Below are 18,649 nucleotides of genomic sequence, written 5' to 3' on the forward strand. Positions count from 1 at the left end.
GGCAAAAAGAAAAGGGAAAAAGCAATCCCTACTCACTCATACCTCTTTTGGTATCTCTTTAAAAATGGTGCCATCTTCCCCTGAAACTGACACAAAAATGATGTCAAAATGGTGCCAGTCTCAGGTCTGGTCAGGGCCATTTATTTGTATGGCAATACAAGAAAATATGCACAAAGATAAGGGTATAACTAATGAGTAATTTGCAGGTAGATAATTATATTCAGTTTATCTCAGTCAGGGATAGCTAGCTGGATATCTAATATATAAAAAGCTTGATGGAAGAACTAGGCTTTCACTTGCTTCATGAAATGCAGGTGGTTTTGAATTAGGTGTTAGTTCTTCTGGGAGTGATGAGGATCAGATTTAAGATAACAGTGCACATAGGCAGAGGTCAAAGGCAAAGTCTTCCCTCCTTGTCCTCCCTCCCCTGGAAATCAGAGAGCAGCAAGTGAAATCCAGGAATCGGGAACTGGTCTCTGGTTTGGGTCCCAGCATTGGGCCTGGGTCTAAGCCGAGGCCCCGGCGTCAGGACCCAGTGTCCAGACTGGGCCACAGTGTTGGGCCAAGGCCCAGCTATCAGGACCCAGATTCTGGGTTGGGCCAGAGCATTGGGTTTGGGTTTGAGCTGAGCCCCGGTGTCAGGAGTTTCTGACCGGGTCCTAGCATATCTGGCCCCAGGCCCTGGCCTAGGTTTTAAGTTAGGCCAGGCCTCGGAGGGGAGTCACGTGATGTGGTAGCTGGGAGGACGTGTTTCTCCTCAGCTCCAGACCAGCCTCAACAATCGCGAGTTATCCACCGCGTAAAAATTTAAACTGAAGCAGCCGCTGCGAACAGGGGATAGAGCTTATGTCCACGGGCCGAGTCCGGAGCAAGACGTCACTCCCGTTGACTACCAAAACTAGCAGAAAAATACAAAGAGAAAATGAGGGAGGTGGAATCCAAGATGGTGACCGCGGCTGAAAGTGAGTCTCCCTCCCCCCCTCCCATTCCTCTTACTCTCGCGGATATCAAAGAAGCAATCCGGGAGGCCTTAGAGGAGAAATGGACTGTACTCACAGCGCAGTTGGGGGAGGTCCGGGATTCTTTAGCAGCACTGCCTCCGCGGCTTGAGATGGCAGAAACAAGGATATCCGAGTTGGAAGATGCCGCGGTGGCTACTACATCTAAGATGGCCGTCCACGACCATGCGATCCGGGCCCTACAAACTAAAGTAGACGAACTTGAAAACCGTGCTCGCCGGGATAACCTACACTTCCTAGGGTTTCCTGAAACCATTGACAAATGTTCCCTGTGCTCTTTACTGGAAGCATGGCTCCCGGAGGCGCTATCTCTGCCCCACTTACAAGGGAAACTGGTTGTGGAATGTGCAGACAGGTTAGGGGTGAGAAAAATGCAGTCAGGGCGCCCGAGGCTGGTAATAGCTAAAATTCTCAACTCAGCTCACAAGGAAGAGATATGGCGAGCCTCCCGGGCAAAACAAGAGTTGTGCTACCAATCTCATTCCATCAGAGTCTTCCAAGACTTTTCTGCTTCGGTGTCTGAGGTGCGACGAGGTTTTTCTCCAATCTGCTCAACCCTGCATAATCGTGGCATAAAATTTGCTCTCATGTTTCCAGTGCGTCTATGGATCTGGCATGCTGACAAGGTCCACAACTTTGAATCGGCTGAGCTAGCTAAGGTTTTTGTGGACCCTTTGGCTACATGACATAATAATCCCTGAGTTGGCAGGTAACACTGCATTAGCACAGCATTAGCCCCTGCTGGGAGCACAGAGGCCTGGCTGTTTCTTTTATCCTGACAGGGCTCTGTGGGATGGAAACTGTTTGTGCCTCCTATATGCAGCCGAAAGGGGATTTATTTTGTCCATTTCTCCCTTTATTTGCTCCGACTATCCGTGTCAAACTGCCCTGAATTATTGGGCTTTTTGGGGGCGATTCCAAAACTGTTGGGAGACGTGTTTAATCCCACTTGGTTTGAGCAGTTGTTGCAAGTTTTTTCTTGTGTGTTGTTTTTTATCTATATTCTCTGCATGCCTAGGGAGACTGCTGTATGCACTTTGGAATATCCCTGGTACATCTGGAACAGTTGAGACTTGGAGGGTATTTCCCACTGTGAACACTCAAGCCTCTGGAATGTCATGAGTCTTCTTGATTCTGTGGCTAATCCTTGGGACCAACTCTGCATCAATTTCTCTAAAACTGTTCTTATTTTTGTCCTTTGGCAGAAGAGGGCTGGAGGCCCATTCACCAGGTTTGAGACTGATCAGCCAGCCATGGACAAATTGGCAGGGACGTTTTTGTATTTTACCATGTGGAGTGACTATATATTAGCTACTGATTAGTGGGGGAAAGGCTCTCCCTCTATATATCCTTAGGGGATTTTATCTGATGCTCTTTTTCATAGCTGCAACACCCGAATTTGGCATCATACCCTTGATTACCGGGGAAAGTGAGGCTTGGTCATGGACACATATAAGCGTGATCTTCTTACTTCCTTCCTCACTGGAAGGTTTATGGGACTGGAAGATGGGGGGTTTCGGGGGGAACAGTCCAGTGGAATTGGGGGGGGGGCAGGAAGGGATGGGGGGAGGTCGGGTGGGGGGTAGGGGGAGAAGGGGGAGGGAAGGGAGACAGGGGCAAGTAATGTGGGGGTGTGGAGGGGTTGATCATACTCTGCAAAAAGCGAGTTAACCTGCCAGGTTGGTCTATTCCTTTCTTTTTCATCAGTCCTTTTGGAGGGGAGATATACCAGGGGGAGCCTCAGCTGGGAGGGCTCCCGTCGGGGAATTTTTGGATACCCAAGCAATCCTGTTTTCTCTTCAGACTAGATCTGAGTAATCCTTCACGGTTTGTATCTTGGAATGTATGTGGGATACACTCGCCGGTCAAGCGCTCTAAAATAGTCGACCCTGGTAGCCTATTTACAGGAGACACATCTTTCTGCAACGGAACACACCAAACTACGTCCTGAATGGGTGGGGGAGGTGCAGGCTGCTTCTGGGTCTACGAAATCAGCAGGAATGGCAATCCTGATACATAAATGCCTTTCCCTTACAATAACTAAAGAAATTGAGGACCCTCAATGCCGCTATCTCATTTTGGTTGCAGAGCTCTATGGTCGAACTGTTGTGCTGTGTAATGTCTACACCCCTAATATATATAACCCCAGTTTTTTCAGAGGACTTTACTCTCATTTGATCCCGTATATCAATGATACTCTGATATTGGGAAGTGACTTTAATATGATACGCGATGAAGACCTGGATGCTTCTCAGTCACGTAGCCGTGAACGGGGTATGGGACAGGGCCCACAAATGTTGGAAAGCACGTTGCATTTGCTGGATGCATAGTGCACTTTGCATCCCCTGGAACGTGATTTCACTCATGTTTCTCATGCCTATGCCTCATTCTCGAGATTGGATTACTTTCTTGTCAGTTGCCATGTGTTCTCCCTTATACAAGATGCGGGAATAGATAATATCGTTATATCTGATCATGCTCCCATTTGGGTTGACTTTCAATTTTCAAGTAGTCAGTTTTCAGTAAAACAGTGGCGCTATCCATACTTTTTGGCCACAGACATGAAATTTTGCTATTATCTACGTGCTAAATGGGAGGATTATGCGACCTTGAATAAAGCACATGTCTCCCAGCCTTCTTTGTTCTGGTATACAGCGAAAGCAGTTTTAAGGGGGGACATTATATCCTATCTCTCCCATCATTGAAAGAGTCTGAATAAGCGTATATTAGTGTTGAGCATACAATTACGTAAAGCCAGGGTACGCTTGACTGCTATAGAGAGCGAGGAAACGCGGGGAGTCTATCGATCGCTACAGGCAGCCCTTAACTCACTGTTACATCAACGAGTGAAAAAAAGTTTTATATACTGTCAGTTCCATCTGTATCAGTATAGTAATATGGCTAACTTGATTCAGCTAGGACGAACAGGTATATATCGGCGTTGAGGGCTCCGAATACTGGGGTGGTTCAAGATACTCCCTCCATTTAAAAAAGTTTCTGAGATTTCTATTCCAGATTATATGTGTTGGAAGGAGGAAGTGAGGAGGGAAGTGCACGGTTTTGCTCCACGTTGTCCCTTCTGTGTCTATCCAGAGACCAACAGGTGAAGCTTAATAAACCCATAACGGATCAGGAGGTTAGTCTGGTTATCTGTCGGCTTAAAAAATTTAAAGCCCCGGGCCCGGATGGATATACGGCTGATTTTTTTAAGCTTCTGGTAGATCGTATATCAGAACCTCTGGCCGTGGGATTTTCGGAGTTGATAACTCATGGATCCTTCCCTATGCACGATAACTTAGCCTTGATTACCCTTATACCTAAAGTGGGTAAAGATCCTCTTTTACCCAAATCCTATCGTCCAATCTCCCTGTTAAATCTTGACCACAAAATTTTGGCTAAAATATTAGTGGACCGGTTGGCTCCTCTTTTCCTCTCTCTGATTGGAGACCATCAGGTGGGATTTGTACGGCAGCGTTATGCGCTAGCTAATATTCGCCGTGTATTGACGGCCATGACAATTTGCCGACAATTAGACAATTACCTATCTGGTAATCAGCTTTGATGCCGAAAAGGCATTCGATAGGGTGGAGTGGCGCTATTTATTTTACATTTTGGACAAAATGGGGATTAATGGTTTCTTCTTTCCACAAGCCGTGCGGTTACTATATTCGGACCCTCGAGCAACCATACTTGCGAATGGGGCACGGTCGGAGCCTTTTGTGGTTGAGAGAGGCACTCAGCAAGGTTGCCCATTATCACCCTTATTGTTTATTTTACAACTAGAGCCTCTTTTATTAGCTATTCAATGCCGTCGTGAGATCCGCATTTTCACCTCGTCCTTCGTCCCAGCGCCTACCTCGCCTCTCTGCCGGGGCTCACATGGTCCTCAGGGACAAGAGCCCGTTCACCTTTTGGTGAGCCGTGCAGATGCGAACAGTGGCAGGAAGAAAAATTTTTTAAAATAAGAACGGAAACAAGAGCGGCAGGAAGAGATTTTAAAATAAGAACGGAACTTCGATGCTGCACGCCGTGAGTACAAGCCACGACCCCGATAGGCACCAGGCCAATCGGAAGCTGGCTGGAGCCCCTTTAAATCCAACGAGGCTCCCGACGGCAGCCCTTTTCACCTCCTCCTCCGTCCCAGCGCCTACCTCGCCTCTCTGCCGGGGCTCACATGGTCCTCAGGGACAAGAGCCCGCTCACCTTTTGGTGAGCCGTGCAGATGCGAACAGCTGCAGGAAGAAAAATTTTTTAAAATAAGAACGGAAACAAGAGCGGCAGGAAGAGATTTTAAAATAAGAACGGAACTTCGACGCTGCACGCCGTGAGTACAAGCCACGACCCCGATAAGCACCAGGCCAATCGGAAGCTGGCTGGAGCCCCTTTAAATCCAACGAGGTTCCCGACGGTGCCGCGCGCTGGGCGTCGCGCGCCCAAAGGAGCGCGACCTAAGGGGCTTAGTCGCGCTCCTTTGTGAGCCTATTTGTGAAGATTCCTAAGTAATTCCTCCCATCGCTATTCAGCCTTACCAGAGTGGCTCACACTACCCAATACCAACACTCCTGCACTCCTCCCGCCTATGCCTAGTTCTGGCCAACGCTCATCATTCTAAGCGCAAGCACTCATCCCGCGTTCACACTTCCACTCCCAGCAAGCATCCAGCAAGCATCCAGCGTTCATCCTTCCACTCCCAGCAAACATCCAGCAAACATCCAGCGTTCATCCTTTCACTCCCAGCAAGCATCCAGCAAACATCCAGCGTTCATCCTTCCACTCCCAGCAAGCATCCAGCAAGCATCCAGCGTTCATCCTTCCACTCCCAGCAAGCATCCAGCAAGCATCCAGCATTCATCCTTTCACTCCCAGCAAACATCGAGCAAACATCCAGCGTTCATCCTTCCACTCCCAGCAAACATCCAGCAAACATACAGCGTTCATCCTTTCACTCCCAGCAAACATCCAGTGTTCATCCTTCCACTCCCAGCAAACATCCAGCAAACATCCAGCGTTCATCCTTCCACTCCCAGCAAGCATCCAGCAAGCATCCAGCGTTCATCCTGCCACTCCCAGCAAGCAGCAAGCATCCAGCGTTCATCCTGCCACTCCCAGCAAGCATCCAGCGTTCATCCTTCCACTCCCAGCAAGCACCCAGTGCTGAACTAGGGGAAGAAATGCTAACTCACTATATACCGGTCAGACATCACCGTCTCCACAACAGCATTTATCCAGCTCTAGAATTACACCAAGAAGGCACAGATCTCTCATACCAATTACGATCACACCACTTACCCAGCTCTTAGGGCTCACCCTACTTTCGGTAACCCTATTCAATGCACAATCCCTGACTAAAAAGACGCACATCCTCAATGACTATCTACTGGACTCTGACCCAGACATCTGTGCCATCACAGAAACCTGGTTAAAAAACTCAGACATTGCGTTAATTAACCAATTACCTATACACAAGTATGATATATTATCAACCAACAGTCACAAAAAACGAGGGGGCGGTTTACTACTAGCTACTAAAAAAGAACTTAGACTTACACCGCATACAATAAGGTCCGAGTCCAATCTGGAACTGGGCCTAGTCAAATCACAACAACTCCAGCTACTATTAGTCTATGCCCCTCCGGGATTACTTGAAGCTGACGCCTCTCCCCTCATTGAATCCATAGTGAAGCACATCGATTCAGACCTCCCTACCATGATCATGGGAGATTTCAACTTACACACTAACGCCTCTCCCCGCTCCTCCAATTGCGAAACTCTCCTCAACTCCCTCAATGCTATGGGATTCACGCAGATCGTCAACAACCCGACACACAAAGCAGGACATACGCTGGACCTTCTTTATTAACTCAAAGTTCACCTGCTCTGTGGCACCCTCTTGTACCCCAGTCCCATGGTCAGATCACTCTCTGATAACCACCAAGGTCTCCACAATACAACAGACTCACAGCCCACAGTACCCGTCTACCATTCATTTCAGGAAATCATGTGCATCCGAGAACCTCAGCGACCATCTTACGAAATAACTCTCAAACCTGGATCTATCCAACCCCGATACAGCCGTTCTCTCATGGAACAACATTACGGAAGCAGTTGCAAACAATTTATGCCCCGTAGTCTCCAAAATAATAAACCCAGAAAAAACAGGAAATAAACCCTGGTTCTCTTCTGAGCTCAAACGGTTGAAACAAGTCCTACGTCACAAAGAAAATAAATGGCGCAAAGCTCCAAATTCCTCTACGCTATCGACATACAAAGGAACTTTACATCACTACAGGACCGCAATTCTAAAATCAAAAAGAGAATACTATGCAAACAAAATCCACGATTTCCAATATGATGCCAAGGCGCTTTTCTCTTATGTGTCTCAAATCACAAAGTCTTCCCCATCGACGATACCTGACGAGCAGGCACAATCGAAGGCCAACGAGCTTGCTTCTTTCTTTCAGCAGAAGATTGCAAATACCCTGGTACACTTACCAACCAATACTACCTCCAGCTCTACATTCATCAACACTCACACCCACACTGGAATCAAGCTCAACAATTTTGAACTAACGTCCTCCGGTGAGATCGAATCCCTCCTCAAGAGACAGAAACCATCTAGCCATCCAACTGACAACATTCCTTCCAAACTGCTGCTACTGATTCCAAACAAGATCTCTGGACCTATAGCGAACATTATAAACTGCTTGTTAACCCAAGGGAGGTACCCAGACAGCTTAAAAACCGCTTCTCTTAAACCCCTCCTCAAGAAACACAACTTAGACCCCAAAGAACTTGCCAACTTCCGCCCCATCTCAAATCTCCCTTTTTTAGCCAAACTAACAGAGAAATTGGTTAACACTCAGCTTTCAGAATATCTAGAAGAACACAATATCCTATTCCCATCCCAATACGGATTTCGCAAATCTCGCAGTACAGAAACGCTTCTCATATCATTAACAGACCATATCATTATGGGATTAGACAAAGGCTACTCCTTTCTACTAGTACTCCTAGACATCTCGGCGGCATTCGATACCGTCAACCACTCCATCCTCCTGACTCGCCTAGCAGACATAGGTATATCCGGATCAGCCCTCAGTTGGTTCACATCATTCCTTAGTAATAGAAGCTTCAAAGTTAAAATTAACAATAAAGAATCTCCATCGACAAGATCCTCACTTGGTGTTCCTCAAGGATCCTCTTTATCACCCACTCTCTTCAACGTCTACCTCCTCCCCCTCTGCCAGCTCCTAACTGACCTTAACCTAACACATTATCTATATGCTGATGATGTGCAGATTCTGATTCCGATAACAGAATCCATCGCAAAATCACTCACGCACTGGAACAACTGCCTAAAATCGATCACCATCCTTCTTAACAGTCTTAATTTGGTTCTTAACGCATCTAAGACCGAACTCCTCCTCATCTCCTCCAATCAAGACAACCAACCCCCACAGACCATCCTCAACATTCAGCTCATGCACCCCATGTAAGAGATCTCGGGGTTCTACTCGACAACCGCCTAAACCTAAAGAAAATGATCAACACCACAACCAAAGATTGTTTCTATAGACTCCAGGTTCTAAAAAGACTCAAACCTCTACTATTCTTCCAAGACTTCAGGACAGTTCTGCAAGCCTTACTATTTGCTAAAATAGACTACTGCAGCGCTCTCCTCCTGGGTCTCCCCAGTTCATCCACCAAACCCCTACAGTTGATACAGAATGCCGCGGCAAGAATTCTGACTAACACCAACCGTGGAGAACACATATCACCCATCCTCCATAACTTACACTGGCTCCCGGTGAAATACAGAATCCTTCACAAATCACTCACTTTAATTCACAAATCCATCTACAATCATCTGCATCTGGACCTCAAATTCCCTCTCAATGTCCATATCACCAACAGACCGACCAGAGAAGTATATAAAGGAACCCTACAGGCCCCACCTACAAAAGCTACACGCCTCACCTCAACCAAAGATCGATCTTTTTCAACAGCAGGCCCAGCTATCTGGAACAACATCCCATATGACCTTAGACTGGAACCCTGCCTATTAACATTTAGAAAAAAACTCAAGACCTGGCTTTTCCGCCAGGCCTTCTCAAATCCCTCAGACACACATTAGACGACCAAATACCCTTTTTGAACAATGGATCTCCATACTAACTTCAAGTTCTGATTAAGAGCCTACCCTGACTCTTTAACTGTTGTTAATATCCTAATCACTACGTTCCTTAGACCTTTCTTTCTAGCAGTCTTTGCTTCCAAGTTTACTACCCTTGTTGAATGTAACTTTGTTCTTCCTGTTTTTACCTACGGTTCTTGTTACAGTTCCCCCTTTCGATGTAAACCGATCTGATATGGTCCTCAACCATGAAGGTCGGTATAGAAAAGTGTTAAATAAATAAATCCGGGGAGTTCGGTTTGGCACACGTCTTTTTAAAGGGGTGGCCTTTGCGGACGACTTGTTAGTTTTTGTGACAGACCCCCAGGCATCTTTGCCCCCATTATTGTGCTTAATCTGGGATTTTGGTGTGTTCTCTGGACTGCGATTAAATGAGTCTAAATCCTCTGCTTTAGCTTACCCTCTTACTCTAAGAACATAAGAAAATGCCATACTGTTTCAGACCAAGGGTCCATCAAGCCCAGCATCCTGTTTCCAACAGTGGCCAATCCAGGCCATAAGAACCTGGCAAGTGCCCAAAAACTAAGTCTATTCCATGTAACCATTGCTAATGGCAGTGGCTATTCTCTAAGTGAATTTAATAGCAGGTAATGGACTTCTCCTCCAAGAACTTATCCAATCCTTTTTTAAACACAGCTATACTAACTGCACTAACCACATTCTCTGGCAACAAATTCCAGAGTTTAATTGTGCGTTGAGTAAAAAAGAACTTTCTCCGATTAGTTTTAAATGTGCCCCTTGCAAACTTCATGGAGTGCCCCCTAGTCTTTCTACTATTCGAAAGAGTAAATAACCGATTCACATCTACCCGTTCTGGACCTCTCATGATTTTAAACACCTCTATCATATTCCCCCTTAGTCGTCTCTTCTCGAAGCTGAAAAGTCCTAACCTCTTTAGTCTTTCCTCATAGGGGAGTTGTTCCATTCCTCTTATCATTTTGGTAGCCCTTCTCTGTACCTTCTCCATCGCAATTATATCTTTTTTTAGATGTCAGCTAACTGGCTGGATTCCTTCACTTTTAGATCGGCCGCTGATCATTTGTGTTACTTGGGGATGTACCTCCCGGTGGACCCGGCCCGCATATACCAGACCAATGTTCCCCGGCAGTTACAGGCCACAGTCGACAGTTTGACCAATTGTAGCCACCTGCCTCTTTCTCTATATGGCAGAGTCAATTTATTTAAAATGGTCATCTTGCCTAAATGGCTGTATATCTTTCAAAACCTACTAGTAATATTGCAGCGGGCAGACCTCCACCGACTAGAGAGTGCATTGTGGTGGTTCCTTTGGAGGGGGGGAGTCATGTATCCCACTAAATTGGTTGAAGGTACGCTGGGGGAGAGGTAGTCTCGGGGTGCCATTCTTGGGTGCGTATAACTTGGCGTGCAATTTAAGGATTATTCGAGATTGGCTGATGGATACCCCTGTGTACACTCCGTTATATGCTGACAATGCTCTAATGGCTCCCCTGGGTCCTGCTTATGCGGTCCAGTCCAGCTCTGCTAATCTCCCATCTTTTCTCATACACACATCCTTGGTGCGCCCGCTTAGGCAGACGTGGAGGAGATTAATCAAGTTACTAAAGATACCCTCTCTATGCGCTTATTTCTTACCGGTGGTGTACGGGAAGCCCTTAAGACCACCACTCCCTCTCGACACTTCCAGCGTTTCACCTGCTGCCCAAGTCACAGCACAGCAGCTGCGGGCACTGTGGCATGGAACCCAGCGCAAACTGCGCCGTGCAGCCGCCTCCGCCAAGCAAGTGGCCGATCGCCACCAACGGCCAGCTCCAGCCTACCAGCCAGGAGATCGGGTGTGGCTCAACACCAGGAACATCCATCTCCGCCTTCCATCACGAAAATTTGCGCCCCAGTTTTGCAGTCCCTTCTGGGTAGCTGAGAGAGTGGGCCTGGTATCCTATTGACTGAGACTGCAGCTCACCCTACGGATCCATGACGTCTTTCATGTATCCCTGCTCAAACCCGTGGTCCTTTCACGCTTCCACCGCGCACCTCCGGATCCCACCTCTGCACCCACTGATGATGACATCCGTTTCCACAACTGCAGGTGGGAGTAGCTCCTAGCCTGGGAGGGTTGCGGTGATGAGGATAATACATGGGAGCCCAGCCGTAACATCCTCGACAAGGATCTTCTGCAACAATTCCACCGGGACCATCCCGAGAAGCCCGGGCCTCTCAAGAGGGGCCGTAAAGGGGGGGGTGGTACTGTTGCGGTCTGCACCGCTTCCCCTCTCTTCCCCGTGCCCAGCGCCTACCTCCGCGTCTGGGGACGCCACACTCCGCGGTCTCCAGGACCCAAGGACGCGCTCAGTTCCATGTGGCATCCGCCATTTGCCTGCCTCTCTCACCGCGGCCTCGCGCGCGTGCGAGTACGGCCACTTTGAGCACCCAGAACCCGGAAGTCAAGCCCCGCCTGCGCTGATGATGTCACGCTCTGAGACAGATATAACCGGCGTCCGGACGTTCCATCATCGCCTTGCAACGAGGTTCACTACAGTCTTGTAGTTCTGAGTTGCGCTTCGTCTTGCTGAGTTCCTGCCGCTGACCTTGGAGTTCCTGACTACGCTCTGCCTGCTGCCTGCCTCGACCCCAGTTCGTCCCTGACTACGCTCTGCCTGCTGCCTGCCTTGACCCCGGTTCGTCCTTGACCACGCTCTGTTGCCGCCTGCCTTTGATCCCGGCTCGTCTCTGTTCCTGCCTCAGCCTTCAGCCTTGCCTTCACCTGCTGGCTGTGGACCCCGCTCCAGGTTTCTACTTGCTCCTACTCACATCTGCTCACTTAGAGACCCTATTATCTTTGGACTTCCTGGTTCTCTATTGCTGGATTCTCTCTAGTACCCAAGTCCCAAGGTGCCAGAACCCTACGGGACCCTCCTGGGGGGTTCTGGGTACCCGGGTGAAGATCTTGTGCTAGACTCAATTACCATTGGACTTCCTGGTTCTCTGTTACTGGACTCTCTCTCTGGTACCTAAGTCCCTAGGAGCCAGGACCCTACGGGCTCCTCCTGGGGGGTCCCTGGTTTCCAGGCAATCACCTGGTGAACACTTGAGCCTTGGCTCCGCCTCCCGGCCTACCCCGCCTCTCGTGGTAGGTCGGCCCAAGGGTCCACTATTCCACAGCAGTACCCAACTGCAACAATATCTCTCTGCCACATTCCCATATCCTTAGAGGTCACATTGATTGCAGCACATCTCAGGCCATGTATGCCATTATGTGCCCTTGTGAAAAATTATACATAGGTCACACTAAGCTCCCTATTCACACACGCATTATTCAACATAAATTTTTATCTGTACTCATAAATTAGAAGCACCTCTTGTCATTCCCTTCATCAATTGAAATTCTTTGCTATCCAGCGTCTAAGCAATCACAGGAGAGGAAACATTTCTTTACAACTCTTAAACTGTGAACAAAGGTACATGGTACACCTTGGCCCTAGATGGCTCAGATTCAATCAGCGAATGGGAGACATTCATCTGATATAACTAATTTGAGCAAAGTCCTTCTGACTTCATATGCCAGTTATGTAAGGATCCTTTCAGTTAATTACTTTTTCTTTTTCATCTTAATAAGGGCAGTTACTTTTTTCTTTTTTTGGGCTCACATTGGTTGATAAAATGATCCCCTTGTTTGATTGGGCATGTCTCTCAACATGCAATTCTGTTTGACACATTTAACATAGTTGAGTCTCAGCATGGGTTTGCCTCGTTTTGTTTCCTGTGAGCAGTTTGGTAGCAGAAGGAAGGAAGAGTTCACATTGTGCTATAGATATTTTCGTAACATCTTATAGTGCTAAATCTCAATTGGGTAGATTTTTATTCGGCCGCACGTGTAAATTCAGGCCTTTATGCGCATGGCCGGGCCTTGCATGCACCAAGCCAATTTTCAACAAGGCCCAGCCATGCACGTAAAGGCACGTGCAGAAGTGCTGGGCCAAAGGAAAGGGGCGGGAAGGAGCGGGGCTGGAAGTGGCTGATACAGTGGCCATTTGCTGATGTACCGGGGAAGGGACTGCCGGCGCTTGCAAGTTGCTACTGCTTCAATGAAGCATATGTAAAGCAGCTACCTGGTCATCAGTCCATACTTTCACTTTCTACTACTAATTTATTTATTTAAAAGTGTTTATATACCGCTTTATAAAAAATAAATTTTTGTCAAAACGGTTTACATTAATTAAAATAAAAATTTTAAAAAAGAACAATCAAGTTAAATTAAATTAAAATATACATAAAATTAATTAATAGCTAGAAAAAGTTCTGGCTTGAAAATAAATCAAATTAATAACTCAAAATAAATAAAGGATTTGTTGCCATGGGACTTACTATTGCAGGGAAATGGGAGGAAGGGGAGGGAGGGGCATGAGAAGAAAATTGATGACGTAACTAATCGAAAAGGAATAAAAAAGTGGTGGAGGGAATGGAGGGGGAGAGAGTGGGATGAGTAAGGTGAATGAGGCAATAGAATGAGATGAGTATTATGTTTGATCTTGAGTAAGTGTTTGAAATGCAAGTTGGAACAAATGGGTTTTGAGTGATTTTTTGAAATGAGAAGGATTTGATATTGACCGGAGAGGGTTTGGAAGTGAATTCCATAGGATAGGACCGGCTACCGAGAAAGCTCTCTTTCTGGTAACATCTAGTCTGGCTTGTTTGGGTGAGGGAATATCTAGGAGATTTTGAGTAAGTGATCTTAAATGTCGTGTAGGTTTGTAGATCCGTAATAATGAACAGAGCCATGTGGAAGTTGGATTGTGAATTAAACGATGGATAGTGGAAAGAATTTTGTATTTTATCCTAAACTTTATGGGGAGCCAGTGTAATGATTGGAAAATTGGAGTGATGTGGTAGTGTAAAGGAGTCCTAGTTAGTATTCGGGCTGCACTATTTTGGATTAGTTGAAGAGGGTATAGTGAGGAATCTGGCAGTCCTAGATAAAAAGCATTGCAATAATCGAGTCCAGAAAAGACTAGGGATTGAAGAATAGTTCTGTAATCACGGTAGAAAAGTAATGGTCGAAGATGTTTTAAAAGCCGTAGTTTGTAAAATGATTTTTTAGTGAGTGAGGAGATATGTTGTTTCATGGAAAGATCTGAGTTTATGATTATTCCTAGGTTTGTGGCTTGACGTGTTATGGGTATAGAGGTGTTGTTTATTGACAGATGTGGTGGTGGACCTATTGAAGAATCTGAGATAGAGGATAAGTGTATAAGTGTCTAGATAGCTAACTTCTGTGGAGTGTGACAGGCAGTCTTGTACCAATTGATACATAAATAGTCTGCTCTCCATTGGGAGCCTGGATTACAAAAAAAAAAAAATAATAATAATACTACAACTCTCACCATGGGACTTCCCACAGTTCAGCCCTGCTTATTAACAGAAAAATGCAAGTTTGCTTACCATAAGCACTGTTTTCTATAAATCGCAGGATGAATTAGCCATGAGATGTCTGCCCTTCCTCTCTGGAGAGCAGACTATCCTTATCCTACTTTTGGAATACACTGAGGAGATTCTAAGGCAACCTTCGGGTGTGGGAACTCCCACACATGCTCAGTAGAGCTCAAAGTTCTATTACCTTGCAAAAACAGTTCCATTGTGTGCCAACTGATGATGTCATATACAGATCATGGCTAATTCATACTGTTATCTATGAAAAACATCATTTATGGTGTGCAAACTTGCTTTTTTCTCTATCTATAGATATACATAGATACACAGATACTGTATATAAAAAAAGAGATAAAGATATGTAGATATATAAAATAAGGTTGGAAAGGTAAATATAAACTGACCTTTGTGAGATTCAAAATCTTTTATCAAAAATGTTGATTCTTCAGCAACTTTTTCCTCTAGGGTTTTCCTTCCCATGCCAAAATCTCTCAAAGTTGATAGGGTAAATCTTCTCATCATTTTCCAGTTGTCTCCATGAGAAAAAGCAACACCTATAATATAGATAGTGATTTTTTTCAGTTTAATAAACATTTTTTTCTTGAAATGAATGGGAGTTTAAAATTTCTGTTTTATTGTTGTCATAGGTATTTTTCTAGTTTGAAGTTTCCCAGAGATACAAACTTCATCATCTGGGTACCAATGTACTTTCCCTTTGAGCACAGAAGTGGTTTTGGCTGAGTGAAACAATGAGCACAACTCTGTGCCTTTTATTTTAAGGGGGAGGGGTTGGGTGGTAATTTTCTAACTACCCACATCGGTGCAATACCTGTGGTCTTTGCAGCAATTTTCAAAGAGAAAATATGGACTAGGGTTATGCAAGTCCAAAAATGAAATCTTGGTTCTTTTTTTATTTTGGGAGTGGGGGAGGGGGGTGTTTTTTAGTTCATTTTAATTTTTATTTCAATTTTGTTCATTTGCTGACCTTAAATAAATATGAACCCCCTTCCTTCTCACAGTGATGGGTCAAGGGGGTATTTAAAGCTGACTAGCAACATTTTTAATTTGATGTCAGTTCCAGGACATAGGAGGCACTTGGCCTTCAACACTAGACCACCAGGGATAATTGTAAATGTATCTGAGGTCTGATGGTGGAGGAGACAGGGGTGCCATACTTTTTTGACAAAGAGGAGAGGATTTCAGGAAGGATTAGGGCTAAGCTACAGACTGTTTTACTATTTGTTACCTTTGGCCACCTCAGGAGGGCACATTAGGTGGGAGAGAGAATCTCAATAAACCCCACTGATTATTATACTCCATCAGAAGAGGAGGAACACTGCCTGAGCATAAAAGCATCAGGATGTGTGATAATGTCCCAGTGTTCCTGGGGAAAGTTAGCTACTCATAAGACATGTAGTTAACTTTCAGTCAAATAATGCAAATTTTGAGGCAAACCATGTTATCTCAGCTGCATTAATTTAGCTTGCATGAGCTGATTTTCATGTATTTGCATGCAGTTTAGCTCTTTATAATACCAGCATTACACTGAGGGGGGGGGGGGGGTGTTAAGAAGATAATATGTGATTTTTGTAAAGATCCATGTTAACTCTGCATGGTAAATGCTGTTTACTGCTCAGTAAAGCCCTAATGCAGCATAGTAAATGATCCCAAGGTTTCTTTTTGTCCCATGGCTTTGAAGTTTGGGGCAAGGTTAACAGGAATCATATTTCAGGGGATCTGGTTAGGTTGCAGCAGAATGGAGGATTCCATGTGTTGCTGCTAGTGTTGTGCAGTTGACACCCACAGATAAAAGAGTAATTACCAAATCCGTTGTGTATATATCTGAATATCGGCACTTCAGGCCTTTCTGCAAATTCATCAGCATGGTTCACCAGAGCATCCTTCACAGTCTCATATCCAGATAGCACCACCATTCTTTTACTCCCTAAATGAATGCTAAATATGGTGCCATATTTCTTGGACATCTTGAAAAAAGAAGAAAAAATATAATTATTCACATAAACAGAAGCATTTTTTTTCCAAATAAGTATGAGAAATGGCATGAAAGTATTTCAAATAGTATATTAATAAAGCCACTTAGTTTCACAGGGGGACTAAATATATAGACAATGGTAGAACTACCACCTTTTAATTTTCTACTTACCCATTTGCTTTAATTTCTTCCTCAATGTTGCATTTGGCTGTTCGCAAGTCAGCCCTACGAACTGCCACTCTTACCTCAAGCCCCAAGCCGTGCTTTCCGGTTCCTGATGCCATGGGCCCCCGCACGGGCTACAGTGCAGCAGGCCTGAAGCAACACGAGGCAGGATGCCTCCAACTCTCTCCAAGGCAACTCCTAGGCATGTGCATACTGGACTGCAGCAAATTTAAAGGGACAAGGCGCAAAATCCCCCATGGTGCCCCCTGATGAAATTGCAGCCTTCCTCCCTGCATTCCACGTCTCAGCAATAGGTCCAGTACCTTGGGTAAAGCAAGTTGCCTCAGCATTTGTTCCTGTGTTCTTGGTCTTCGTTCCTGAGTTTCTGATCTGCCCACCTGTGCTTCTCCTTGCCTCCCTGCCTCCTTCCCTGTCTTGTCTTACCTCAGATAGATCTCTGTTGACGAACTAGTGATTCTCACATGGAATGAAGGTATATAAAACACTCAAATAATAATAATAATAATAATAATCTCTGGTTTTGACTTTAGCCTGTGACCTACACCTGCCACTGACCACTGCCTGCCTCTCGACCTCGTGTGAATTCAGTCTACCATCAACTACTGCCTGACGCCTGACTACATCTGAACACTGCTTGCCTTGACCACTGCTTGTCTCCGACTACGCCTGACCCTAGTCTGCTCCAAGACCCTGGCCTGTGACTTGATCTTCTCCCTGGACATCCAGCTTGTCTGCAGAAGCCCCTGACTAAGACCTGCCAGCCCGAGCATCCAAGGGCTAAACTTAAGGGGAACGAAGGCTGGTATAGGTGAAGCTCCCACTGGGCCACTGCCATAGCCAGCTCTACCAGCTGACAGTGGGTACTTGCAGGGCTCCTCCCTGCAGGGTGTGCCAAATCCACCTCGGTCCAAGGGTGCATGCCCACAACACTCAAATTGTCTACTGAAGAATCTATCTTTCTAGTTACTATTTACTATCCATCACCATTATACATTATTGTTTTTCATCAAGTATTTAGAAATGAAATGTGATCCATATTGGATAGAAGGTGATTAGAGGCACTGATCAAAGATCCTTCCAAGGAGTGAATAGCAGAGATGTGCATTCATTTTTCCTGAATTAGACAATTTCAACAAAATTGCCTAATTCGGTATGGTTCGGGAGAATGAAAAACGAATGAATTTTTTCCGAAATGTTGGAAAAATTCATTTTTCGGGTTAGTGCTCACTATCGGGAGTTAGCGCGCACTAATCAGAAAATCGGGGCCCCCGAAAAAAAAAACCCTGAACCATGGGAAAAATTAAATTCCCGTTGGAGGGCCCTGTAACGAAGCCCGACATGATAGCAAAACCCAAAGCACATCTCTAGTGACTAGATGTGTGCAAAACTGTTTTTGTGTGAGCAACAAATTATTTAAAGCAAGAAATTTTGAGCACCAATATTAGCATTACATTTCTGTATGTAGTACAAATGAAAATTTATGTGAGCAACCATGTAAAACCTGTGAGAAAAACTCCAAACTTTATGAGTAATCACTTAATGTTGTGCCAGTGAGTGGACCCTTGGTCTGGTGCAGGGTTGGTAGGCCCTCCGGTTGGACCCAGAGAGCACCTGCCACCAGGAGGCAGAGCCCTGGAGGAGACAGAGACTGGCAGGAACTTCGCCAATGGCAACCCAGGGTTCCCTTGGGTTGAGCCCTTGGTTACCCAGGCCACCTGGTCTTAGGTGGGCCTCGCAGGATCTCCTAGAGAGGAAGCACAAGGCCTTGACAACCATGAACAAGGGTGCAAGGTCAAGTCTCAGAGAAGGGTAACCAGATGTCACAGCAGGCCAGAACAGGAAGTCCGAGTG

General features: G+C 45.7%; 1 protein-coding gene across 2 annotated transcripts in view; it reads right to left on the reverse strand.

Annotated features, from left to right (window-relative positions):
* The window catches only part of LOC115088127 (cytochrome P450 2K6-like), a 137,286-nt gene that overhangs the window by 104,279 nt on the left and 14,358 nt on the right, over positions 1 to 18,649 (reverse strand). For both annotated transcript variants that reach the window (XM_029596104.1, XM_029596103.1), the window contains exons 2-3: positions 16,442 to 16,604; positions 15,024 to 15,173 (exon numbers count right to left, since the gene is read on the reverse strand). In XM_029596104.1, the coding sequence (XP_029451964.1) occupies positions 15,024 to 15,173; positions 16,442 to 16,604 (313 nt within the window). The remainder of the gene's footprint in view (positions 1 to 15,023; positions 15,174 to 16,441; positions 16,605 to 18,649) is intronic.

This window comes from Rhinatrema bivittatum, chromosome 3 (genome assembly GCF_901001135.1).
Source record: "Rhinatrema bivittatum chromosome 3, aRhiBiv1.1, whole genome shotgun sequence".
NCBI lineage: Eukaryota > Metazoa > Chordata > Amphibia > Gymnophiona > Rhinatrematidae > Rhinatrema > Rhinatrema bivittatum.